General features: G+C 49.2%; 1 protein-coding gene across 3 annotated transcripts; it reads left to right on the top strand.

The window, feature by feature from the left end:
• The first annotated feature begins 621 nt into the window (after nucleotides 1-621).
• On the top strand, nucleotides 622-26,464 carry RAB23 (RAB23, member RAS oncogene family). Of its 3 annotated transcripts, none has more exons than XM_061554385.1 (7): nucleotides 622-887; nucleotides 13,004-13,282; nucleotides 15,572-15,657; nucleotides 17,687-17,843; nucleotides 18,226-18,308; nucleotides 19,565-19,654; nucleotides 20,668-20,783. In XM_061554385.1, exons 2-7 carry the CDS (start codon nucleotides 13,128-13,130, stop codon nucleotides 20,751-20,753), a joined length of 657 nt encoding a protein of 218 aa, XP_061410369.1. In that variant the 5' UTR covers nucleotides 622-887; nucleotides 13,004-13,127; the 3' UTR covers nucleotides 20,754-20,783. The 3 variants fall into 3 exon arrangements, with proteins under 3 accessions (XP_061410369.1, XP_061410366.1, XP_061410367.1); XM_061554382.1 differs by having other exon boundaries at nucleotides 624-887; nucleotides 20,775-26,464; XM_061554383.1 differs by lacking the exon at nucleotides 622-887 and adding an exon at nucleotides 8,185-8,582 and having other exon boundaries at nucleotides 20,775-26,464.
• The last annotated feature ends 587 nt before the right edge of the window (nucleotides 26,465-27,051 follow it).

Here is a 27,051-nt window from a genome sequence, read left to right as displayed (position 1 = left end):
CGGCACAGGTTGTGATCCGCCTTCGCTTGTCGGCATTGGCGACGCAGTGGCACGACGGAGAGCTCCGGTGGAGGGGGACCGAGAGGGGCCTCGTGATCCCCAACGCCGATGGGGGGCGTTCTCCCCGCTGCCGCTGAGAAGGCCCCCTTGGCTTCGGCCAGGATCCTCCCTCCCTCTCCTCTCTTTTTTACGATCAGAGGAAACAAGAAGATGCTCGGTGTAGTCGGCACTTTGCTTCGTTCATCTTTTCATGTTTAAATGAAAAATTCACGAAATATTTCACGCTTTGCTCTCCTTCTTACCCCTTCCCTCTCTCTCTACCCCCTCTCTCCCTACTCTATGTCGATGTCCCCCTGTTCCCTCTCCTCTCACTCCCCCCTCCCTTTCCTCTCTCTTTTTTTCTCCCTCCTCCCTCTCTCTTCTATCCTCCCCCTCCCTCTCATCTCCCTCCTACCTCCCCCTCCTCTCCCTCCCCCCTCCCCCTCCTCTCCCTCCCCCCTCCTCTCCCTCCCTCTCCTCTCATCTCCCTCCCTCTCCCTCCCACCTCCCTCTCTCACTCACGCGTCCCGCACCATTTCCACACAGACGCACGTACGCACGACTCATCCTCTCGTCTTCCCTGTTGATGTAAAAACAACCCCCCCCCCCCCCCCACGAACGACGCCACCACCCCGCCACTCACAGTAGCCATCGCTTGCAGCAGCATCAGCACCACCACCACCACGGAATTGCAGCATCTCGCACGGAGCGGCCACAGAGACGGAGGAGACACGGAGAGGGGGGAGAGAGACGGACCGGAGGCAGCCAAAGGCGACTGCTGCCGGGGCTGCTGCGTGAGAGTCGGTGTACGGCTGAGAGTCGGTGTGCCTCTTGTCTGCATCCATCGAGTGAGAACACACGCGGACACACACACCATATACACACACACACACCATAGACACACACAAATCCAGACACACACAACCAGACACACACACACCATAGACACACACACACCACCATAGACACACACACACCATAGACACACACACCACCACAGACACACACAACCAGACACACACACACCATAGGCACACACACACCCAGACACACACACACACCATAGACACACACACAACCAGACAGACACACACACACCATAGACACACACACACTATAGACACACACACAACCAGACACACACACCATAGACACATACACACACACACCATAGACACACACACACACCATACACACACCATACACACAAACCATAGACACACACACCATATACACACACACCATAGACACACATGCCCCATAGACACACACACAACCAGACACATACACACCATAGACACACACACACCATAGACACACACACAACCAGACACGCACGCACCATAGACACACACACACAACCAGACACACACACACCACGTGGTCTACACACAACTGTTCATGTGTATCGAACATTCTTACCATAGACACACACACACAACCAGACACACACGCACCATAGACACACACACACAACCAGACACACACACACACCGCGTGGGCTACACACAACTGTTCATGTGTATCGAACACTCTTACTATAGACACACAACCAGACGGGCACACACGGATAAGAGTGCCCGTGCTGTACAAAACTGTTCATATTCTAGTCAACACTTTACAGCCCGCTGTACACAGACGGCTACACACACTGACACACACGTTGTGTATGTCATGTGTAACTGTTCGCATGCACGTTCATGTGTATGCTGTACAGAACGCACACCTAGCAACCCCTTATGAGTGTGCCTCCCTTATTACAGACCGATTCAGACCTTATTGGTTCGGGGAAAGGACAATAAACTAAAAATAAAAACCAATTCTAAAGAAATAAGTTTTAAATCTAGATTTAAAAGAGCATAACTGCAGTGGCTTCCTAATATCAGAAAGAAGAGCGTTCCAGACGGCCGCAGAAGCGCATCTGAAAGCGCGCGATGTGGCGGCCGTCTTTGTTTGATGGTTAGCCAAAAGCCGCTGCGAGGATGACCGGAGTTTGCGTGATGGTTCATGCTCCTTGATGAGATCAGCAAGGTATTTTTTATTTTATTTTTGGCAAACACTTTGTGTGTAATAAGTGCGATCTTATAACGACGTATTTGTTCAATAACCTGAAGCCAACGCAGCTCGGCGAGCATGGGGACTGATATGGTCAGATCTTGCAGTACCACCCAGACGTCCCGTGGAGTAGTGAGTTGCAATAACCGAGCCTTGTCGATACTATGCTCCACGCCACTGTGTTGGTTATGTCAAGACTCAATAGTGGTCGAATTTGTCATAGAGCCCTGATGTGAAAATTGCAGGACTTGACTCTATTTTGCACGTGGTGATCAAACGGCATATTCTGGTCGAGTAGACGAGTCGAAAAACTGAATCCTGGAGTCTGCGACTGCCACACCTGATCCTCCCATAAATGTTGTCACCTGATTCCGAGGCACTGCATTCACCACTAACTGGAGTACAGAATTCACAGGGCTTGGACCTAGACTGTGGAATGCCGCTATGCCCTCCCACATCAGCAATTGTGACTCTGTCAGCACTTTTAAATCCAGTGTGAAAACCTATTTTCATTCATTGGCATTTCCTGTACGTAGTTTCATTGGATTTTACCTAAACTGTACTGTAATTGTATCAGAATCTTTATACTGGAGGAGGAATCTGATAAGCTATGAAGCTCTTTTTCACAGATGTTCAGTTGGGAGCGGGTCATCAAGTTACAACAACAACAATATTATTGACTTCTAACATAGTTATTCATTTCATCTGTACTGTATTGTGAGTGCAGTTATTATTTTATTGGATTTCATTTGGAATTTATTGATACTTGGGAGTGCATTTTTTTTTGTATAGCGCTTTGAGATTTCGTTATGAAAGGGGCTTTTATAAAATCAACATCACTCTTTGGTTCTTTCGGCAAAGTCACGTAGAAAATCAAATCAATAATAGAATACGACGTTTCGATTGCAACACAAGCAAGACAACATCAGGTAAGAATGAATGAGAAAAAAACATAGTAAACTTAGAAACACAATGCAACACAACACAGAGAGCCGGCCAACACCTGGCTGACCACGCTCCTCCAACGAATGACAAACAGAAAGACAGCGCCACTGTGTCTAGGCCTTAAATAGAGGGGGGAGGGGTGGGGCAGAGAGAGAGGGGGGGGCAGAGGACAATGAGAGAGTTGTGTGGAATTCCGGACCATAGTGGCCGGCGGAGAGACAATGAACTCTAAACAAACCGGCACGGCAATTCTTAGAGCAAGAAAATCGGAAGTTTGAGAAAGCAAATTTCGTAAAATTAGGAAGTGTAATGCAATGCAATGCAACACATTCTTACCTAGTGATGGTTGCTTGTGTTGCAATCGAAACGTCGTATTATATTGTTATTTTATTTTCTACGTGACTTTACCGAAAGAACCAAAGAGTAATTCCTGCAGTCACGAAAGCTTCGAATCGAGTTTAAAATCAACATTATTATTACTACAGACCGATTTTTGACTGACGCATACACACTGTCAGTATATGGTAGATTTGGAATGAATATATTACATATGGTATTGTGTGTGCTGTGTGAGTTACTAGGACACCACAGTACAGTATAAGTATATTGTTATACGATTAGTGTATACACGCACACAGACACATAATAAACTGTTGCGGGTGTGTGTATATTATGTCTGTGGTGTACAATTCAGTTTGTGATCCAGCCCTCGAGTCAAACAACCAGGCACCTAGAGACTTCCAACCTTCCCACCTATTTATATCACGCAGTACAGATAGATGGACAGATAGCCAGGCAGACAACTGGACACGTGGAGAGATCAACAGAAAGACAAATCAACGGACAGGCAGACAGATAGGCAGACAGAGTGGAACATTGACGGATGGACATGCGAAATGGAGCTGCAACGAGGCATCGATTGGTCAATTAGTATTGATTCTTAAGCTCATGCTACCTGCATTGAATCACGTGTGTAAGGATACATTAATCAGTTTGGGGCAGTGACACGGTCTAGCGGTAGTGAGTTCATCGCCGGTTACAAACATGCGCGTTCGGTTCTAACCCAGTGGCTGCCCTGGTAAATACTATGGGTGTGGTAACCGTAAAAGTACGCACCGTTTTGCTTCACAGTGAACGTTAAAGATCCCATGAAGGCATTTGCAAGAGGAGGTCATCGTGACGTTCCAAATTTAGAACTTACCTGCAAATGTACGGTATTGGAATGTGCACAATAATAATCGACCCCCGTCCTACGGAAACTTGGCAGGACCCTCCTGAAAAGGTAATGAGACTCGGTGAAGCTTTCTTTGGTGAACAAAACATACAATTATCAGGATATTTTTTTCAAATCGTATACATACATTGCATGCGATGGGTTTGTCCAACCTCTGCAGCTGCATCAGTAACAGTGATAAACAAGATTCAATTCTTGAATCGTATCATGACCCTGAATCGTGACAAGTCATCGACTAAAGAGAGACAAAACACGCCGATAACGAAGCACACAGCAGGTCCGACAGCTAAAAACAGACGGACAGATGGCTAACCAGACAGACAAGTCGACAGACACATGCCATCTGAATAGGGGCCGTCCATAAATGACGTCACGCGAATTTTGGACGATTTTTGACCCCCTCCCCCCTCGTCACACAGCGTCACAAAAAGTCAGACTCCCCATCAAATATGAAGTCACAAAGCTCTGCCCCCCCCCCCCCAAAACCATATTTCCATTTTGAAAATAAAACATGCTTCAAATCGCTTTAAACTATTGTCATTGTAGTGCGTATTTAATGTGGCGCTGTACCCTGATGTTGTAGGAGTGTTGTTATAACAATTAGTGTCGTTATAACAATTTTATATTTATTTAAAGTTGCGCATTTTGATGTGACGTCACATTTCTCAAACCCTCCCCTCGTCACACATCGTCACAAATGTCTGACCCCCCCCCCCCCCCCCCGGTGCATGACGTCATTTATGGACGGCCCTATAATGGCCACAGCAAGACCTGTGTGCTCTACTCATTGATCAAAGCCTGACATCGAGGCACTTTCTTTGCGCCGTACGTAGCCAGCCTATAGATGTTACACACAGCAGTGCCTGCCAGCCCAACTGCTCGTACATCACGACAGTGGAATGGCGAGTGATGCATTATCACTACGGCATGCTCTGTAATATCACCACATGATCGGTGTCTACAGTGACTAAGTTACCGTCGTCAATTTGGGAGCGGTAGTGTAGCGATTCAATCTAGATTTGAAGTTTTCGTGACTGCAGGGATCCATACTCTTTGGTTCTTTCGGCAAAGTCACGTAGATGTAAAACAAAATAAATGATATCTACGTGACTTTACCGAAAGAACCAAAGAGTATTAACGCGCTGCGCTATGAACCCGGCCATCTGAGTTCGACTCATCGCCATCACCGGTGACGATGATCTAAACTGGTCCTGGGCCTCCCCAAGGTCAAGTCAGCATCAGCTGAGTACCTGGTGTGATGTGTAAACATCTCCACAAGGGAGACAAAGGCGGCTGGGTGCGGTGTTGGTCACCCACCCTCTTGTGTGCTGTCCAAGCCTTCATAGGTGCTCGCTAACAGCATTTTCCCCAACAATCTGTTAAGGATTCATACTCTTTAGTTTTTTCGGTAAAGTCACGTAGGTAAAAAAAATGAAAACTAAATTAAAAAAAACTAAATTAAATCACGACGTGTCGTGATTTAATTTAGTTGTTTTCATTTATTTAACATTTTTACCTACGTGACTTTACCGAAAAAAACAAAGAGTATGAATCCTTGCAGTCACGAAAACTTCAAATCTAGAATCTGTTAAGGCTACTCGGGGGATCTTTGTCTTGTAGCCACTGTGGCGTGATGGGCACACTGTGTGAGCACCCATTTCACCGGATATGAATCCCACTGAATACCAGACCTATACAGCGAATGTGTGTAGCGGATGCGTCCGTAATAACTGTGACTATCGCGGCTGTGTCTATAGAGACTGCCTGGTCCGTACGCACGTGTGTGTGTGTGATGCACAGTAGTGTTCATTAGAATCCCCTGCATGTCCGCTGCAGAGGAGGGGGGGGGGGTCCTTTCTGCTGTAGGGCAGCCTGCACAAAGAGCTCGTTTCCTATTTTCATGTTTTTCATTCTTGTCGCTAAAACAAATGTGGGCTTTGACCTGGGGGTGGGAATCACGCTTGGACCGATTAAGTCGCGGATGAGTGCTGTGGGTGCAGGCCCACTCATGCATGCACACCGCTGGGCATGTGTGCTTGCGTGCACGTATGTATGTAATATTTGTGTGTGTCGGGGGGGGGGGGTGTGATCTATGGTCCCCATACTTGGGCAGTGAGCTCACGACCAGCTCTGATTTGGCAGCGGAGGTCTCACTAAAGCAGTTGAGCGGAGCGGAATTATCTTTTCATCAGCTGCGTGATGCTTTGTGGAAGCCGCCTCCTGGCCTCTCGCTCCACGCGAAGCTCTGGGTCTTCTCGGCCACGAACTTTTCTTCTTTCTTATATGGACCCCTTTACAGGAAAACCTGCGCCGGCTTGAAACGTACAGGCTGGCCTGTCTACAATCCTCATCCTGAGTTTGACCAGGTTGGATTGTGTGAGGAGCTCGCATATCCTTGCAAGATCTGAGCACAGTCCCATCAGTGAGCTTCGCCGCACTCTTAAGCAATAAATGAGGGTGAATGAGCGACTCTCACAACAACGCTTGAGCTGCCAGGCAGCTCAAACACAGCTGGGTGGAACAGTGTGGAGCACGAATGGTGGATCTGGCAGCAATCTCAGTCACTCACTGAATCCATAAAACTTGGGCTTGTCACGCGACCTTCCAGAAAGCCTTCGACTCTTCACGTGGCCGACAATGCACCTAGCCTGGCACAAGCACTGTAGCGATGTCGCCGCAGATCAATGGCAAATGCCGGTTGCTTTTTTGCTGCCTTGTGCCTTGGCACGGGGGACCACCACGTGTACGCCTGTGCGTGTATGCGAGTGTAATGATGTGCATGCACACATCGCCTACGCTGCCATGTGCTGACACTGTGCGTGCGTGGGTGGGCTCTGTGTGCGCGTGCGTGTGTGCGTGCGCGGTTGTTTGTTTCTTTGAGAGACGTCGCGCTGGTTACGCTGCGACTTGGGTGTGATCAATTTGCAGGTGTCCTTTTACTTAAAGGGGTGGCTTTCGACTCACATGGCACGTCATGGTACAACGACTCATTCCAAAATTCAAGGGAATTGCAATTCTAGGGGACTGCGTGTACTGCGCTGCAAGAACACCGCGGCTAGGTATGGGTTTCACACTGTTGGGCTCCGAGTTCCCGCATTCTCAAATTCCTGCGCAGCATTCTTTACAGCCTCACCAGATGACGACGACTGGTCACCTTCGACATTGCACCGATTTGCTTCATTAAACAGCTGGGAGTGGACCCTTAAAGTAAAATCTTTCTTCAGATTATCGTTGTGAATGTACATTGGGTCTGACGAGAGTAACTCTAGGAAGATTAAAATGACATTGGTATTCATGAAGTCCGTGTTTGTTAGCAAAGGGGTGGCTCTCAACTCCACTGTAAGGCTATGGTAAATATCGACCATGACACTCACAATGCAACGATGCCTCCATTAACTACCACCATTTACACAGTGATGTTCAGTGCTGGGCGTGGTGGCACACACTTCGAGTAAACAGTTATCATTGTAGTGACATCGCGGGATGTCACTGTGTAGTGCCGGCCCTAGAGAGGCACGGCATGCGGTGTATTGACATCGCGGATACCACTTTGGTGTGGGTGTAGTACCGGCCCTAGAGGGGCTCGGTGAGCGCTGATTGATAGCGCTGGATGGCACCACGCTTGGCGTGCAGTGCCAACACCACAGGATAGGGTGTGGGAGTGCCGGCGTAGGAATGGGGTTACTAAAGGACATGGCACTCTGGTTGACCCGAGAGGACACGTGACTAATTAAGTCTATAAAGGGGCCCCAAGTGGGGGCTCGGGGTGGTCACGTGGTCGGGGTCCAGATCCTGCTCGAGGATTCTGGAAGGTGGTCGTGGCCAAGGGCGGAGCCAGCCACGCAGCAGAGAATATAAGCCGGGTCCCCCCAGAGGAATCGGCGTTGTTGTTCATCCTGAAGAAACCTTCGTCTACGTCCTACGTTCTACCGAGTCTCCAACACGTGGACCTGGACCCAAGCTGTTGGTCCCGGCCCGTAGTAGCTAGTTACGTCGTAATTAGTGTAGTTAGCCTGGTGGTCACCACCATAGGTTATTCTGTTAAGGGGCAGTTTCCCCGTGTGTTAAATGTGTTGCCTCCAAGTGTACGTCTGCGACTCAGTTGAACTCACTACATTATTATCACCACTGCGCAAGCTTTCGCGGTTGTGCTGCACGTGGAACTTAACGTCGGACATTGCGCCGAGCGATACTCGGTTCAACGTGAAAAGACACGGGAGAGGAGTGATTGCGAGTTATTATTGCTGCAGGTGGTGGCAAACGCCTGCAAAGCCTGGTGCTTAGGAGGCGCAGTTGGTGGTTCATGCAGGTGCGACATCCATATGCTGGTCTACGAGGTGGCCACTAGATGTCAGTACAGCAAGTAGGCTGCTAACCTGTCCGTGTGGACTTTTGAGTATTGTTCCTTTGTATGCATGGGCCTTCTTCAGGCACTCTGGCTCCCTCCCCCACAAACAATTAGTGAATGTGGAACTGGTTCCAGAATTGTATTTGTTTTTGTTTGCGTATTTAAAATATTTAATCTGGAATACACCTTGATGGAACAGATCGTTTTCAAGGGTGTGTCTATAGTGTCCATTGACTCATGCATAGTGACCCAGTTATGACATATATGCACATTAATGCAATGAATACGTGCGAAAAAGTAAACAAACGTTTTAATTGCAATAACATGAATGCGCCCCCGCTAAGCGTGCATTCATAAACAAATGACCGTGGCTGGTGGCCGGCACAGGACGTTGCTGCAGGGCACAGCGCTTTCATAATCCGGCGGCGAGACATTCCGTGCGTGGCTCTGCGATGTTATCGGAGAGGGACTTCAGAGAGGGAGGACCAAGTGACCCAGACAGCGGGGCACTGTGGGATTTGACACCGTCATTTCACCACAGTGGGGGGGGGGGGGCTCTCTCATCCACACTCCACTGCTCTCCCAATGCCCTCCGTTTCAGCAACCAAGGCCTCCCGTCCAATTTCCCCCATTTGATCGTTGCTCAGTAGGAGGTCTCTCCTTCTCTGTTGCTGCTCCAGATGACATTGGCAGAGTGGGGGAGTGGTGATGCTTTAATCGGTACACTGCACTATGACAAACCTGTCAACCCCTTCTCAGTGCCTACCTTATTACAGACCAATTCAGACCTTATTGGTCACTCCGTGCCCTTATACATCTCAACGTTCATCCCACAAAGTCCCATCACAAGGGAGAAACACAAACATATAGACAATTTTTTTTGCCCGTATTGAAACGGCTGTACGTCGTATGGACCCGAAAACTCAATTTCCCTGTACAAGAATGCAGTAGTACCCCAGAGATCGAACTTAATTCGTTCCAGAAGGCCATTCAAACACAGATTTGTTTGAACACCGAAATAATTTTCCCCATAAGAATTAATGTAAATGACATTAATTGGTTCCAGACACAAGATATCTCTCATTATAAAGATTTTTTACACGAAGTTTACAGTAATTACATGCATAAAATCATACAACAAGAAACACAATAAATAAATGGAATAAATGAATAAATATATGGAATAAATTAAATAAATGAACATTAAACTTCACTTTACCTGTAGTAAGGAGAGTTGATGGCTTGAGTGGAAGGTGATGAGGAGGTGGTGGTGTTATTGTTTGGAAGGGGAGTCCCCTTTGTCTGGGCAAGCGGCATGCACGCTGGCTATACGCGTCTCAGCCGTACAGGTTCTTTCAAGTCGCGATTGCCCGTCCGACCTCCGAATTTTGTTCGGTTTCCGGAACAAAAATGTTCGGAAATATCGTTCGAATATCGATTTGTTCGAGTTCTGGTGCGTTCGATCTCCGAGGTTCTACTGTCTAGGTAAACCGTATGGGTTGACAACAGGTATGCTATGAACTCAGCTGATTTGTAACGCGTTCGTGAACTGATGTTAGTTATGACAACGTTTCTTTTGGTAGGACTGCATAAATGTCAATGTGTTCTACACCCACCTCCACACTTTTGCCAATCGCCCAATGATGCTGGTTGTAATCGCCAGCGAAACGTCATGCTCAAATTGTAAATGTTGTGAGTTTGCTCTCCAACACACACACTGGTGTGCTGAAGTAGCAACTAATTGGCACGTTCCGTTTACGTGACTACCTTACGAATTGGCTGTCGGATGGAGGTGGCTGTACGACACACTTACATTCACGCGATCCAACCCAAACAACGGTATCCGTGAGCTGAGCTAATTGTCTGGCCATGGCTAACAGTAGTTTCAAGTTACATCGAAACCAGACCTGGACTCTTTCACCACCCCACACTGATCAGCATGGTGAAGTATAGTCAAACAGTACTCACGACTGACACGGCAGGGTGGAGGCCGTCATCCACCAAGGAAATTGACAAAACACTGTACGTTAAATACCAGTACAGTAGACTCGATTATTTGCGCTAATGACGGGGAGGACAGCCGCGGGTAATCCAAAAATATAAATTTTCCTTGGATCTGCTAAAAACCACTAATATAGGTATACATTATGTTTAAGCCTAGGAAATTGAGGTTCTCATCACTAGCGTGCTCAGTGATAACACTTTCCTGTCCCCGCACAGAAGACTCGGCACACTAAGTGGATGATAGCAGAGCCACGCCAATCAACATCAATCAAACGCTGCCCACTGTTGTAAAGATATTGCAACTACTGTACTGTAGAGGTGACTCCGTGGATTTCTGATTAACTGGAGCACATATTTGTTCGGTTTAAGCATGTGACTTGTAATACATATTTCCAAGAATAACAATGTGTAACTGTTATTAGATTATTAATTTGGGCTTAAGGGAAAATCCACGAGTTATTAATTTATGTCAAAATATCAGGTGCGCGGTTAATCCGCAAATTGTATAAAACGCACGCGGATTAATCGAGAGTCTAGTGTATTTACACCGTGCAAACAGATTAGATACTTGCTTTGCTTTCTTTCCCATCCCCACACCGATCACAGATGTTATGAAATGCCGTGAGACGTGATGACATCTCATCTCGGCAGCTTATTTTTTCGGAGTTCGCGTTGAGCTGACTGGCATGGCCTCTTGGTCGGCGATCGGCCGCAGAAGATGACGTCGCGGTCACTTTTGATGTCGCTTCAATCGGTCTCTTATCCACGCTAGGTGGTGGCTAGGTGATGGCGCACCCTTACGCCCTTCAAAGCATGTCGGTCTTTTGGAAATGAAACTGAAAAAAGCTGTACGTGTAATCCTCAGTTGGAATAAGCCAAATTAAGTCGGTACATTATCTATGGTGGCAGTCGTCATTGGACACCAGGCTGAGACCATACATTCACCAGAGTTGAGAACAAAGTGTATTCATTGGTGGCTGAAAGCCAGATTTATTGTACATATTATTATTATTATTATGCTTGTTTACCAAGGAAAGTACCACTGTGAGTCGAGGACCTTTTGTCATGAGGGTCCTACCAAGTTTTCCCAGTGATGGGAACGATGTTGCTGTGCAAAATCCCCATTGAGTAATTTGCGGCTCTGGTTTATTTGTAAAATACTGGTTGCACTGTGCGTGTATTTGTTTGGGCTATTTGAGGAAACTGGAGAATCCGGAGGAAACCCATGCAGAACAGAGAGAGAACACACAAACTCCACACGAAAAGTCACCGTAGTCGAGAATCGAACCCAGGCTTTCTTAGTTGTGAGTGTTACCGCACTGCAAAAGATGCCAGTGTTTGATGTCTCAGTGCTTTGATAAAACCATGATGTGACCTCTGAGCTAATATGTAATTTACCTAGGCAATCTTCAGTCTCAAGACTCCTCTTCGTGCGTCAGAGGAAACCCACAAATAAGAGGGGCGGACACTCAAAGCAATCCGTACAGATAGGTCTGTAATTCGGGGCTATCAATCTCCCATGTCTTACTTGCCATGTCAGAACGTTGCCATGTGTTTTTGAGAATACCAGCGTTATTTTAAGGAAGCCTCTTCAGATGCGTCACTGTATTAGTCTGACGTGAGCATACGTGTGTACATGGAGACCGAATCAATCCTGACACAGGAGCCATGGTGATGTCCCCACCACTTAGTGGTGATTCCTAGTTGTTGGGTTTTTTGTGTGCGTGCGTGTGCGTGCGCGCGCGCGTGTGCATGCGCGTGTCTAGGGAATGATGTTGCAATGGTTTCTGCGCTGCAACTACGCCCCCGTAACTTGGCTTCAATTCTTGCCAATGCTTGCAAATCAGTTACAAGCTGCAACTGAAACTGTGTTGAACCTTCCCTCGGTCAACGAAATCTTAAGTACGTTGCAAACAATGCCGGATTGCAGACAATGGTGACCGGATGTGGTAGTTGCGACACCACCTGTTCCTGCGGGATGCGGGCCTTCACAGGTGCTCACTAACAGCGCTTGTTATTAAGGTCCATTAGGTTTGCCAGGAGATCCTTTTTTGTGTGTGTGTGCGCACACACGTGGCATCTGGTGGGTGTGTGGCCTAGCCGCCCAGCAGTCCTTTCAATTTCGCTTGGATAGCATTGCTATCTCCCTGTCTATTTGCTCCTCTGCTTTCCTGCCTGTCTTTCCATTTGTCTTTCGATCTGCCTGTCAGTCTGTTTATCTGTCTCTCCGGTTGTCTGTCTGCCTGTTTGTCTTCGTTTCCACCAATCCCTACCATACAGAATTAATGCAAACCAATGGCAGGTATGTGGGGCGACTGATGTGTGGGGTGACTGCACGCGTGACTCACCTGTCCGCCTCTCTGCGTCGTTCACCACAGACGCCGCATCCGCACCCTCTCCTCCTCCTACGCCTCTGCGGGGGCAGCCAGGGGGCCGGTGCGCGAGCGCCACTCTTCCACGGGAGGCGGTGTGGTGGGCGCCAGGCGTGGGGCCGCCGGAGTCATGATGGAGGAGGACATTGAAGTGGCCATAAAGGTAGTGGTGGTGGGGAACGGCGGCGTGGGGAAGTCCAGCATGATCCAGCGCTACTGCAAGGGCGTCTTCACCTCCGAGTACAAGAAAACCATTGGGGTGGACTTCCTCGAGAGGCTCATTCAGTAAGTGCCTCCGGCAGCGCTGGGGAAACCCAGAGAGTGCCTCAGTTGTGATGGCTCATTGCTCTGATATGTGACAATTTAGTTTCCACCAAAGCCTCGCTATCTGCCTCCCTAGTCGATCACATACTCTGCATCTCATCCCCTATATTATGCATAGCCTCCCTTTCTCAACCACATACTCTGCATATTGAACAGTTACTCCTTATGTCACCAAAAGCCACCCTCTATCACCCACAGAGAATCAAATCCACATATTTGCTGACATTTTTACCTCCTTCTGCCGGTCAATACTTTTCTAAAATGTCTCGCGTTAGTCTGTCCGTTTGTCATATCAGCGTGGAAATTGTGCTTCCTTGCCGCACGCCGCGCTTTGCCTCACCGCGATTCAGGCAAACCCCCCCCCCCGCAGCCACCGCTGAACTCTGGGACTCTCCCCCCCCTCCCCTCGTCTTCCCCACCAGAGTCAAACTCACAGTCACTTTAAGTCTTGCGACAATCGCTCTCCACTTTCACGTCTGCGTCGCTGACGCTGATAAGGTCCACGGTAGGCCCTGAGCTCGTGCCAGCAACTTTCAATAAAGCAACAATAAAAATCTGTTAGTTTCTGAAATTTGAAATTCTGTGTGGGGTGAATCCCTAAGGGAAATATCCCTGCAGCACTGACACACGCTGATGGAATCGTGAGACATGAGTACGCGTGTATTGGTGCCGATAGCCCGTGCCGCACAGTCGAGGCACACCAGTTAGCACGGCCACAGCAGGTAATGCGTTTCGTGCCTGCATGTGCTAAAGAACAGCATGTGATATGAGGGTGTTGGAACACCGTGAACCCCGTAGTTAATGCATTTTCAGAGTTTGTTCAAAGATCACAGCCCTGGTCTTGTATGCCTGGAGGCTGTGCTTTAATAACGCCTATTGTGTTTTTCGATTTCTTTTGAAAGCCATTGTTTAGATAATTATTATTCTAATCTGCACCTGCTGCACTGAATGGGCCGTAGTTGCGTAGAGTCACAGCAAGGGGTTGGAGCGAGGCCCAGGCAGGGGCTGATTTATTTAAACGTGATTTATCGTCAGTGCCTGACCAAGCTCCTCCTTCCTGATGCGCACTCAATGATCGTTTGCACTGAGCCCTAACAGCAAAAGTCGCAATAAAACGAGTTGGCCAAGAGAGATTGCTTGGTGTGTTTTTCCTACTTGGATTCTCAGTTGTTTCGATTTGGCTCTGAGTCTTGGGGTATTTTCACTTAATCCCAAGGATCATAAATACACTTCTGAGTTTGGCTTCGGCAATTTAACTATTAGCTATTCAACTATTTATTTTATTTTATTAGGTAAGGCCCACTGAGCACTATAGCTCTCTTTCAGACGCTACCTGGCCACAAACGATAGCTCAACGAAGTGGTTTATCATGTGGAAATGTGTAGCAACACAAATGCGGTAGGGAAAAACCGGAGGACTCGGAGGAGAATCCACACGACCATTGGGAGAACATGCAGGCTCCAGGTATCAGGGTTGGAATCGAACCCACGACCTGCATACCAGGCGAGGGAGATGAGATTTCGCCACTGCGGCACCAGTTCATTGGTGACCAATGGTTTCCGAATCAAATTAACATTAACTATTATTATTATTACTCCAGCGCTTTGCATTCTGTTCTTATCGGACGGCTCGGACCATACAGCGTGAACCCCGTATCCACCAAATCGAACAGTATTTGGGGATACCGCAGTGGGTGCACAGGCACAAATAAGAAATAAACAGACAACTCAGCACATTCAACAGTAGCACTGGATATATAATGGGTGACGTTTTGGGCAATGGCCCTTTTTCGTAGCACATGAAGAAGGGCCTGAAACGTCTCTTATGTCTTTTTTCTGACGACTGTGTTGAATTTTCTTTATCTGCAAGAGCCGATTCGTTTTCGGGTTCCATCCTCCGTCGACTCACAGGGCCCTCCCTTGGGGGGGGGGGGATCTCAGTGGAACTTCTCGGGGAGAGGGCAGCGCTGGTACAGGCAGCGGCGTTCTCTAGCCGTCTCTGCGGCGACCGGCACAGCTTGAGCCAGACGGAGCGCGCAGCACTCGCCCGGCCTCCCCGTCATCGCATGCCCAACAGTCTCCTGCTGTTGCTGCTGATTCTGTAGCTGCTGACTCTGCTTATGTTGCTAATTCTGCTGCTGTTGCCGATTCTGCTGCTGCTGATGCTGCCGATTTAGCTGTTGCTTTTGCTGTTGCTGCTGATTCTGCTGCTTACTTGTCTGATTCTGCTGCTCCTGTTGCTGCTGCGCAGGATGAAGGGGCAGGACGTGAGGTTGATGCTGTGGGACACTGCTGGGCAGGAGGAGTTTGACGCCATCACAAAGGCCTACTACAGAGGTGAGGTGCTGCTGCGGCTCTGCTGTGGGGGCGGACTAATTCACAGCGCCAAAGCACCGTGAACGCGCCGATCTCAACGAATATCGCAAGCCCAGCAGGTTTGAATCTGGTTAGTGCTTCGACAGCTTGCCACGTGTTGTAGGCTCGAGGCTGCGAGGTGACAGGCAGTAGTGTCACCCCCTCTTACGAGTGGTGGGTTTTGTCTGGGTTCTCCAGGGTTGCTCCCACGTGAAGCCAAACACTCATTCTTGGAGTTGGCCAAAAATCGCCCTCGGGAGAATGGTTCACAAGACTCGGCCAGACTTCGTTCTGTGACATAACCTCCCAGGGCTGCTCTCTGACACAAGGTGGTGCACTTCTCCCTGCTACAGTATCGAATGGAAATCTCTTTCGTCTCACGACATGACGCAAAATCAAATGTCAGAATTAGTTAATGTCTCGGGATTTCAAGAATTGTCTCTACTCATTCTACACCACACCGGAGCCTCTTAGCAAAGTAACCATGGTCTGCTAACACTGTGTCTTTGGGCATGCCTCGAAGCCACACAAGTATGCAAACCAGCTCACTTTTTCGTTTGGCATTAAGAAAATAATTGAAAAAGAAAAACTGTCTGGGAGTGCAGGAGGCGGTTTAAAGATTTACAGATCTCTGGTTCTGTTTGGGAAGCTAATACATCACCCTACACATTAACGTGACCCGACATGCCGAGCCTGCACAGCCCGCCGATGGGAAACGGGGTCGCGGCACCTGCAGCTTTATCTGAACGCACACAGTCCCGATGAAGGCCTCGTTACCCAGTCGACTTTCACCTTCAAGAGAAAAGGACATATGATAAAAATAATAATAATGACTTGCATTCATTGGCTGCCCATAACAACGGTACTTCTCAGAGCACAGTCTTTGGTGTACGGTGCTCTTTCTGGAAGACTTTGCAGTTTTTTCCTGGATTTTTCTGTTTGCGCATAGTCACTTTAATATGTTTTCTTGTTCATTTTTTTTTTGCGGTTGTACCCGATTCAAGAGCCGAATGGCTCACAGGGCTATACCAAATAAACTGAAACTAAATTAACTGAAACTTTCTATCCGAGGGGACCCCCTCTGCATTAGGGGGGTGGAGGGGAGCTCTGGAGCCGCATGCGGCTCTTTACGGCCTGCTTAGTGATGTAATGTACAGACATATTCACGTGCATTGCGGCTCTTCAAATATTGAGTTGTTGTGTGGAATTTGGAAGTAAAAAAATGGCTCTTCTTGAGCCATTTTGGTCTGCCGACCCCTGCCCTGATGTCAGCTTGTCCCTACACACGGGGGCCCTTGGGGGCCCTGGTTGAGCAAGCGAGGGGAAGGATATTGTGGGGCACAGCAGGTGGCTGTTTGTGGGGAGCAGCTGCCCCACTGCCTCCCGTGCCCCAACAACGCGTGACCAAATGTTGACGAGAGATCGCTGGAATGTGCTGCCTCTTGGCTTTCAGCCACAGCGAATGTTCGCCCCCTTTGCTGGCGCAAGGTGCGATGTCTGCTGCCGGCTCATGGCCGCAAGGGGAGACCGGCACTACCCCAGTGTCAAGAGACACTTTCACTTTTGCGTCGTGCACTTTAAGTTTCGTCCTTTGAGCCTCGTCTTTAGGGATGCATTCCAGTGTCTTTAAACTACGGAGCAAGCGGTGTATTGATCTCTTTCTCTTCTTTTCTGTGCTGCCTACCTGCCTGTGTGCCCATTTGTCTACCTGCTTTTCTCTCTTCGTCTGCATGTCTATCCTCTGCGTGTGTACGTGTCTGCCAGCGTGCGAGACTGTGTGCATGCTTGTCTGCGTGTCTGTGTGCGTGTCTGCGTGCATGACTGCACGTGTCTGTGTGCGTGCATGTCTGTGTGCGTGACTGCACGTGTCTGTGTGACTGTGTGCGTGTCTGCGTGACTGTGTGCGTGTCTGCGTGCATGACTGCACGTGTCTGTGTGACTGTGTGCGTGTCTGCGTGCGTGACTGCACGTGTCTGCGTGCGTGACTGCATGTGTCTGTGTGCGTGCGTAGGTGCGCAGGCGTGCGTGCTCGTCTTCTCCACGGTGGACCGCGCCTCCTTCGAGGCGGCGCTCTCCTGGAGGCTCAAGGTGGAGCGCGAGGTGGGCACCGTGCCCATCGTGCTCGTGCAGAACAAGATCGACCTCCTCGACAGCGCCGTCGTCAACAGGTGTCAGCGCCGGACCATCGTCGGCTCATCGTCGCCGTCATCTCTGACATTATCCCTCCTCTCATTGTCACCGCGATCGTCAGCGACAATGTTGTTATCAGCAGCGTTCTTGTCATCCTCGTCTTCTTCATCCTCGTCGTCGCCGCCACCTTCAGCGCCTTCTTCATGATTAACGGCATCGTGATAATCGTTTTCATCAATGTCACCATCGTCGCAAAGTTAGCATAATTGTCACCGCCACCATCTTGCACACTCCATGCTGAACGCGATTGTGAAGCCTGCCACGCTGCAGAGCGCAGGAGGAAACTAACCTCCGAGTCTAGTCGTAGCCCCGGTGTTCCGCGGTCTTGGCTAACGCTGCGTGCTGTGTGCGCTTTCATAGTGAGGAGGCGGAGGCTTTGGCCAAGCAGATGAAGGTGCGGTTCTACCGGGCGTCCGTCAAGGAGGACCTCAACATCAACGATGGTGAGCTCTGTGCACAGGGCACTGGGAGGTTTATCCGTGAGGTTTTCCCCCGCATTGATATCTGTGCCATAGGGATCCGTGCACAGAGCAACGCAGCTTGTTCCATTCTGGTTTCACTATTTTCATTGTCAATTTGAGACGATGCCTGTGCCTGCGAGGAGCGGGGGCGGGGGGGGGGGAGCAGTGGTTCGCGCACTTTGCTGCGAACCCGACGCCCTGAGTTTGATTACTGGCCACGGCCAACATCAGTGGCGAGTGATATCTGAACCTGGTCCTGGGTCATTTCTTCACCAACTCACACTGGCCGGCTTGGTGAAGTATGGTCAAACAACTCCCATGACTGATAACGGCGTGGGGAAGCCTTCGTCTCGTAATGGAGGAAAGCACACGGCGACACGTCCACATTTCAAATTAGGTCATCTCAGTCGGGCTCCCATTGGTTGCATTAAACACCGATGGAGTTTAGATTTGGATTGATCATTCGCGCTGTCGTGAGACATGCGCACGGTCGTATAGGCTGATGGCGTTTAATTCCTATCCATCCACGACATTCGTGGCCGATGTAAACTGAACGTGGCCCCCACGTTCTTCACTTAACCCTTTCCCTTTCGAAACCAGAAGGGAAGATTCAAGATAAAATAACTTTATCAGTAGAGATCCTCCCACAAGGCCATGCAGGAGGGCGTGTGGCACAGTTTGGCGCCGGCTATCATAGAGTGGTCGTATCGCTACGGTTTCTCTGCGGTGAGTACAGTAAAATGTATTTTTAAAAAAGCAGGGCTGTCTTTCCGACAGCCCTGCTCTTCACCTGAGGACGGCTGCTTGCATTGTGGCCGAAACGTCGTGAGAATTGTATTTTATTATGTTGTATCTTTATTATTTTATTATTTCCCTTCTATGTGACTTTACCGAAAGAACCAAGAAGATGAATCCCTGCAGTCACGAAAGCTTTAAATCGAAATTTAAACGGCGCTACTCCTTAAATAAAATGAACGTCGAGCTACTTGCACGTTCCGAGATTCAGCGGTGAGCGGGACACTCCCACCCTGCAACTTGCAGACGTCTCGGAACGAGAAAGGGTTAATAAACTCTACATTGAGCGACTGGTGCGGTATTTAGACATCAGGGCTGAGGAGGTGGTCAGGCGTGGCCCTGCCCACAGCCACCCACCTCATGTGCCCTGCCGGCACTTCCCCCAACAATCTATGCGGCTAAAAGTTGGATCTTTTGAATTGTTGGTTGTTTGTGTGAGACAGTGTTTAAGTACCTGGCAAGGAAGTATCTGCAGAGCCTGCAGCAGGGTGCCACAGAGGCGCCACGGAAGCAAATCTCCAACAGCAAAATAGGTGAGTCATCTTCAGTCCAGATTATCCATTTGCTCAAACGCTGCACCGAGCCGTTGCCATGGCACTCATGTGCCACTTAGTCAGTGGCTCGGCGAAGTGTGTTGTGTTAGTGCTAAGCGGGCACCACTGATATCCTGGGCTTGAATTGAGGCAATCAACTGCCTCACCACACCGTCGCCACCCCTCGTGGTCTTGCCAAGCCGTAATCCGTCTCACTCCGACGCTCGCCTCGGCGCTCCTTGCGGTCTCGGCGCTCCGTGTGTGCGATGGTCGTCCCGTTTGCTCCTCACCAATCTTGCACACCGGCCCTCGTCCCACCTAACGATGTGCTCCCTCACTTACTAACCAGTGTGACGTCTTGAACTGCGTTTGTTCCACCTTTCTGTGCTTTGCACACTTTTCAGCTTTTGCCATATTTTCTGTTTCAGTGTCCATGTTTCTGATCCATATCTCACTGATTGAAAACCTTCTCGCACTGCCTTGGTATGTTGCTTTCCATCATGAAATTCACGTTTCCAAAAGCACTCCATTCCGCTCTCATTTCATCATTTTCACCTCGATCCTTCCTTCAGTAATCGTCACATGTGTACCTGTTCTGCTGCGTCATACAGTTGCCTCCCACCAACAATTATTCTCTTGTCCAGTTCTATTAACCTAGTAGAGTTCGACTTTTTTTATTTTATTTAACCAGGTAATGTCCACTGAGCTATTTTTCAGAAGCTACCGGCCCAAATTATAGCTCAACGGGATGGCTTATCACGTCGAAAATTATAGCAGCCATATTCTCGAAATGAATGTTTCTAAATGTGGAGAGAAAAAACACACAACCACAGTGAGAGAGAGAGCATGCAAACTCCAAATATACAGGCGACAGGGTCAAGATCGAAGCCACGACCTCATGTATACCAGGCGAGGAGGTTAACATCTCGCCACCGCGACGCCCTGCGATTGCCCTATTCGTGGCTCTAATCGAGTGGGGGGGGGGGGGGGTCAATTCCACTTTGCCATTGCAGGGTCCCGTCTCCCCCGTAGAACAACCGCTGCTGTTGGCCTCTCTGACACGAGAGCGATCGCGAGCTGGGCGGACGGGGGCGAGTGACCGTCGTTTCTATCCCCACAGCCGTGTTCAACACCGCGAGCGACAGCAGCCCCACGCTGCCCGCGGCCAACGGGAGCGACATCGTGAGCCTGAGGCCCAACAAGCAGCGCGCCAAGAAGAGCCGCGTGCCCTTCAACAGCTGCGGCCTCTTGTAGCGATGGCGCCCGGCACGCCCAGGGAGGAGGCGCGGAGGCGGCACACGGCGCCGCCCGTTAACGCCGTCGTTCTCGCAGCGGCAGGCGGCGCTGTAGACAAGGAGTCCTCGGGAGACGTGACAGAAAGTCAAGCACACGCGCTCGACCCTCGCCGCTTAGAAAATGCTAAGGGGTGACGTCGGTGACCCCGGCGTTTCCAGAGCGGGGCTCGTGCCGGACCGGCTCCTAGATCCTGCGTTGAGCAAAACAGGGTTTGGTTTTAATGTTCGTTGTCGAGTCGCAAAACGTTGCCTTGCCCCCCCCCCAACCCGTGCTCCTCGCCCTGGAGCTTCCCGCTCCACCTATGGACGCAGCGACCGTGCATGTGCCGCTCTGTGTGTGTGCGCCGCGCCGTGTGTGCGCAACGCAGCAGGCACCGGCAAACAGAACGTCGATGTAGCCCGAGGCTCGGATCTCTCTCTCCGGCCGCGGCGACGCCGATTAATGCCGAGGGAAAGAACGTGCGGTGGCTGTGGATCCCCCGGCCTCTCGGGAGCTCACCGTGAGGCGGTGGAATCCAGGAGACGACAAAATCAAAGCTGCCCACTGCCTGCCGTTTGTGGGAAGGCGTCGCCTGCATCACCGGAGGTGTCTCCACTAAAGCCGCTTTGCACATCGTCCGATATCGACGAGTGGAAGGTTTAAATTTTTGCTCCGTCCGCCCGGTAATTTTCGCGAGGAGATCCCAAAGTGGGCCGGCCATTAAGACTCTTGTGATGCCATCGTTTTGCAAAAAAAAAAAATGGCCGTTGTGTGCCACTTGCAGCCAAAATCCTTACGTGCATAGAGCTCTTGCAAAAAACCACCCCTAAATGTTGGACTGCTCCTAGATACAAATGGCCTGCCAGGTCTCGATTGGAGGAGATGACGATTATCAGTAGATTTGCACCTTGTTAAAGGATGGGGATAACGAGTTTGTTTTATCTTAAAGTTTCAACAGCACCCACGTTTTTTAAAATGTATTATTTGGGTTAAGGGAGTCAGAAGATGCTCATTTCTACTGTATATTAACATTTGACCCCAACGGTAATAAAATGTTCAGAATGCTTCATTTCTAGAACGCATACCTAGAAAGTGCCACACTTGTAAATCCGCAGTCCTTCGTTAATCCGCTGCTGGTTCAAGGCCTCCCCACGCCGTCCCGGTCATGGGGAATGTTTGGCCATACTTCACGCCAGTCAGTGCGGGTTTTGCCAACACTCTGTACTGATGTCAGCTGTCGACAGAAATCGAACTCGGTTTGTCGGGTTTACAGCGCAGTGCGACAACTGCTGTGTCATTGTTCCCTCATTCCGCTTGTTGCTGATTATTAACAGTGGCTAGTGGCAGTCGCAGCCTGGCGTGTTGGGAATGAGCTGCTTTGAGCGTTACGGGTCGGGAAATAATGAACAGCGACATCCAGTGGTGAACTTTCATGTTTTGTAACTGTTCCTATGTCCGAGTGCTGTGTTATTGTGGAACGCAGGGTGGCCTAGCGACGTGGACCCTTGTCATCTAGAGTCGATCTGGAATGTACAGTTTCCAATCTTTAAAGTTAAGTCGGCGTCTCCCTGTTGATCTCCATCGGTGGTCCCTGAGACGCACGGAAGCTCCACATTCCAGTTGGAGACACCAGTCTCTCCGTAGGACCGCAGGTGACTTCCAACAAAGGGGTATTCATTTTGACCACCATTCGAGGGATGATGGGGCCGAGTCATTCCACGGCGGGGGATTTGAACCTCGTAACCTTTCGATTGTGGGTCAAGCGTTTTATCCGCAGCATCACCCAGCCGATTTGAATCTTTGTGGCTGATGGCCGCGTTTTCTGAGAATGACCCAAGCGTGCCAAGGATGACGCTATCGAACGTGTTCCATTGTTTGGAAGAGGAGGCCATTGGACACTGCTGCCTTTGCCAAAATCTCAACATCTCCACACTAAATTGTTAATGTATATTGAACAATCATGGATCCAAGCGTCTGTTTCACAGGCCAAAAAAACATGTAATTGCATTTGGATCCATCGGTGAGCGAGCCTTCCAAACCAACGTGTTTTCCTGCACCATTTCCCTAGGCGGCGGATCTTCGCCTGGTTTCAACATTGGGAGATGGACCAGAACAATGTGGCCAGTTAAACAAATGCTGACGGGTCTCATTAATAATATTGCCAATCACCGAGGGGTGCAACACTGAGTCTCAATACTTTTCGATTTTTAAAGTAGGGTCCTGGCCATTGGGTTCGATCGGCCAATTTGACAAACGGCTTGTGGGAGGAAGCCGGAGTTCCCGGAGAACACCCTCGCTCTCTGAAGGGGCGACACTCGGCACTGACACCGCCTGGCCACCCCACAACCCCATGCCGACAGTGACTGCCAAGCCCTGATGCTTCCCGTCCACCTGCTAACCAGGCCCATCCTGCTTATCTTCTGAGATCAGACGGGGGAGGCGAATGGTCGACACAGCTAATACCTGTGGCGACGTAACTAGCATGCAGGCCTCCATTTGAAAGAGGTAACGCATTTAAATGTGCCCCCATAAACAAGAATAATGTTACATATTTGTTCAACGAATAATGAATCCACCGAGTCTCAAAACTAATTTCTTCGGGAGGGTCCTTGCTTAGCATACGTGGCCAATTCCGAGTGGATTTTTTACGATAGCATTCACGAACAACATTTTGGAACATCCGTGTGGTTCTGTGACCCCGCTGTTCCCACCTCAGACTGCTTCTGCCAGAGCGCTGCCTACGTACAACGGCCTCGTGTCCGATTGATGATGGAGAGACACCTCAGTATACATGTGTACAGATCAGGGTTCGACGGTCAAATGACGCGCAGCAAAGTTTGTAATCCTCGGAAATCGCACTGTGCAATCGGGTGTCGTGTTGCGCCTGCAAAACACGGGTTTTATGAGCTTTTGCGAGCCGAGCAGCGTCGTTTTATTCGAATAAAGTATTGACGCGTGATGGGATTGGTGCAGCGGCGTGCACGCGGATCGGCAAGCATCGTGCGGCGAGGCACGGCGGCGACCGCGTCGTGCAATGAAACGCGTCGCGCTGGGACGCGCCTCGCTCCTCGAACGTTTGTAACGCGACGTCTCACGCGAAGGGAAAAAAACCCACACCAGTCGAGCTTATTACTCGCTGGGGCTAGGTGTGAAATAATTGGAACCGTAATTGGCCGACTGGGCTACGCGTGTTTGCCAAGTTTGTGAGATGTGTCCGGGTGGCTCGATGGCTGCGTCAAGGACACTGAGCCTGCACTGCAGAGGCCCTGGGGCTTGAGTCTAAATCTGGTTTTTAGTCACAAGGAACTTAAACTAACTGCATAAGTGTCGCGAGTCTATGGTCTTGGCCTGGTCACCAACGAATAGCAGCACACTTGCCATACGAATGTCGTTTTTTTTGCTTAAAGTATCATAACATAGCTTTAAGGACTCGGTTTTATGAATATATCGGTTGACTTAACATGAGGGTGTCACTCTTTTTTAGAGGGCACATTGGGAGCACCATCTCGTGTTGGGTGAGACTGGTCTAACGTGAAGTAGCTCCAGTTCTGCTGACCGTAGCAGCTTCAAGGACAGTTTCTTCAACTTGAGAAATTACTTAAGCAGAATAGCTTAGGAAATGTCAAAATGTATTGGAAATATTGTAAGTAGGGTACTGAAGCCTATATTGTCAAATTAGGCTTGGCACACTGTATCACCGTCGTACAGAACATGGGGCACTGCCAAGACATTTGAACGATTAGCTTAGTCACTTATCGGAAATTATGAGGGGACATCACCAATGGGTTGGGATGCTTTTTTCCATGATGCAAACGAATATATTACAAGATGACCTGATTTTAAGCGCAGTGCTGTAATAACCGTTTCCGGTCAGAAATGTATCTGAATAAAGAATGCCCGAGGTTATATTGCCTTTAAGAATATCAAGTCGGGATCCACTGCATATTCATGTTGGTTTTATTCATAACCTATGTATAGGAAATTAATCAATGGTGAGACCAGGTTTGAAAGTGGCTTGATCGGCCAAAGTTAATTTGACATCCATCATCTACGTGCACCGCCAAATGTGAAGTTGATTCGGTTTAATCCAGGTGAGAACTGAATGGGCCAGCATAGTGTCATTTACAGGGGCTCCTCTATTTACGAACGCGTTAGGTTCCAGAAGTCTGTTGGTTTTGTTCACAAGTCCAACTTTAACTACCGTCGATTCCAAACATGTTGTAAGGCATGTACACTAAACGCGGGGAATGGTTTAAAAAGTTGTATAATCTCCTGTAGATGCCACTGGTTCTTCATGTTCTGCAGACGGAGATGCCACCACTGCATCTATTGCGCGGTTAAACTTATGACTATCGGTCCGAAGAGGCAACTGGACATGTGGACATGTTTTTTCGTATCTCTGAAAATGCGTAAGTCGAATGTTCGTAAGTAGAGGAGCCCCTGGACAAGAGTAACATAGAGCCTGCCACTCACGAGCAATGAATGCTGCGTAATCCCAAGTGAGTAATTTGCGGTGTGATGTTCAAATCTTTTAAATTTGGACCATGCTGCCGGCACACAACGGAATACTCTTGCGAATGACTTCACAGAATCTTTAACGTCCACTGGTGTGTGTAGTGTTCGGGTTATTATACCGACAGTAATAACCAGGGCGGCCGTTGGGATTTGAACCGTGAACCTCCGTAAGAGGTGAGCGCGCTCCCACAAGGCCACGTCACCGCCGCCGCTCTTCAATGAGAGTTTGTAATACGTCAACATTGAATTAAGTGGTTACGGAAACATTTTTAAATAATTCTGTATCTGCAAAATACATTTCAAAGGCATAAGCACAAAACTGTGTCGCATCTTACGTAAGCTCGCCGACACATGGTTTCCTGTTATAAAACGTCAAATCGCATTATTACAATTTTGTGAGTTAAATAACGTAACCGACTTGTGTATCCTTGGCAAAGTAACGGAGGCAGGTTAAAGCAGCACAGACTATTTAAATGTCAGTGTGTGTGCTCTTTGTGCCGCATAGGGGTTCCCTTGCAGTATCATGTTCAGTTTGGTTCCTGTCTGTGCACGATGCAGTTATAATAATGTTTGGAAATCTGGAATGGGGGCGAGGGGGTACCTTCCCCTGGGCCAATTCACCCGAAAGTACTTGGTGCTGTGTTGACGAAAGTGAAATAGACCATGCTTATGTGCCGGCTTTGCGAACGCGTCAGCAACATTTGCCCTAAACAGTCGATACAGACGAATATAAAATGGTTGTTTCATACACACAAATATAAAAAAAAAACTTGCGTTAACAATCTGACTTTATCAGACGATTCAGGCTTGCGTTTGAAAACAGCTGTACGCTTGCCATTCGCCCCCGAGTTGGAATAGTAGTGGTCTGTGCGTGTACGCGTGCAGTTAGGGATTCAATCGTCGATGCTGTACATGTGACGCATGAAGAGGGACCGCACCAGCAGTTACGTTGTTTTCTGTACTGTGATTTTGAGAGGGAAAAAACTCACGAGGTATACCAATTAAACATTGTGAAAACGAGCGTTTTAGTCTGGGTTGCGATGTTGCACGCATTTAACGCTGTTAGACTATGTAGAACTTCTTTCGCACCGTATGTAGCCAACCGTGCTAATCGGAGGTACGGGGAGGGGAACTACAAAGTAAACATAGAAGCGGTTATAAATAAATTAGTTTTCAGGGTTGAACACAAGATTTTCCCTCCTCCAAGGAAAAAGGGCAGTGGTTTAAATTCCACAACCATATGGTAGGGACCCACCGAACTTCCCTGTAACACATTCCTGCGGAGGGAGCTAGTAGGGACGTTGGGTTGCTCAGTCAATGGCCAGGGTCAACGGCGGCGTGGTGTATTCCGCAAACATGCCCGACTAAGGGCGGGCACAAGCCGGCGTGAGTAGGTTAAACGTTGAGTTTTATAAGGGCACCACGGGGTGACCAGCCCCTCACCCAGCCCCACCCCTCACCCAGCCCCACCCTCCCCACCCAGCCCCTCCCTGCACGACGGACGGATGGACACAATAATCCCCTGTGGGCTGGTGTAACCAGGAAGTTCCTACCAGTAAAACAGCACATTGTCAACATTGCCTTGGCGACTGGATTCTCAGATGTCC

The sequence above is a fragment of the Lethenteron reissneri genome, chromosome 19, assembly GCF_015708825.2.
Source record: "Lethenteron reissneri isolate LAM-NWPU_2019-01 chromosome 19, ASM1570882v1, whole genome shotgun sequence".
NCBI classification, from domain to species: domain Eukaryota; kingdom Metazoa; phylum Chordata; class Hyperoartia; order Petromyzontiformes; family Petromyzontidae; genus Lethenteron; species Lethenteron reissneri.
Note: the sequence above shows the minus strand (reverse complement) of the source record. Positions and strands in the feature narration are given on the sequence as shown.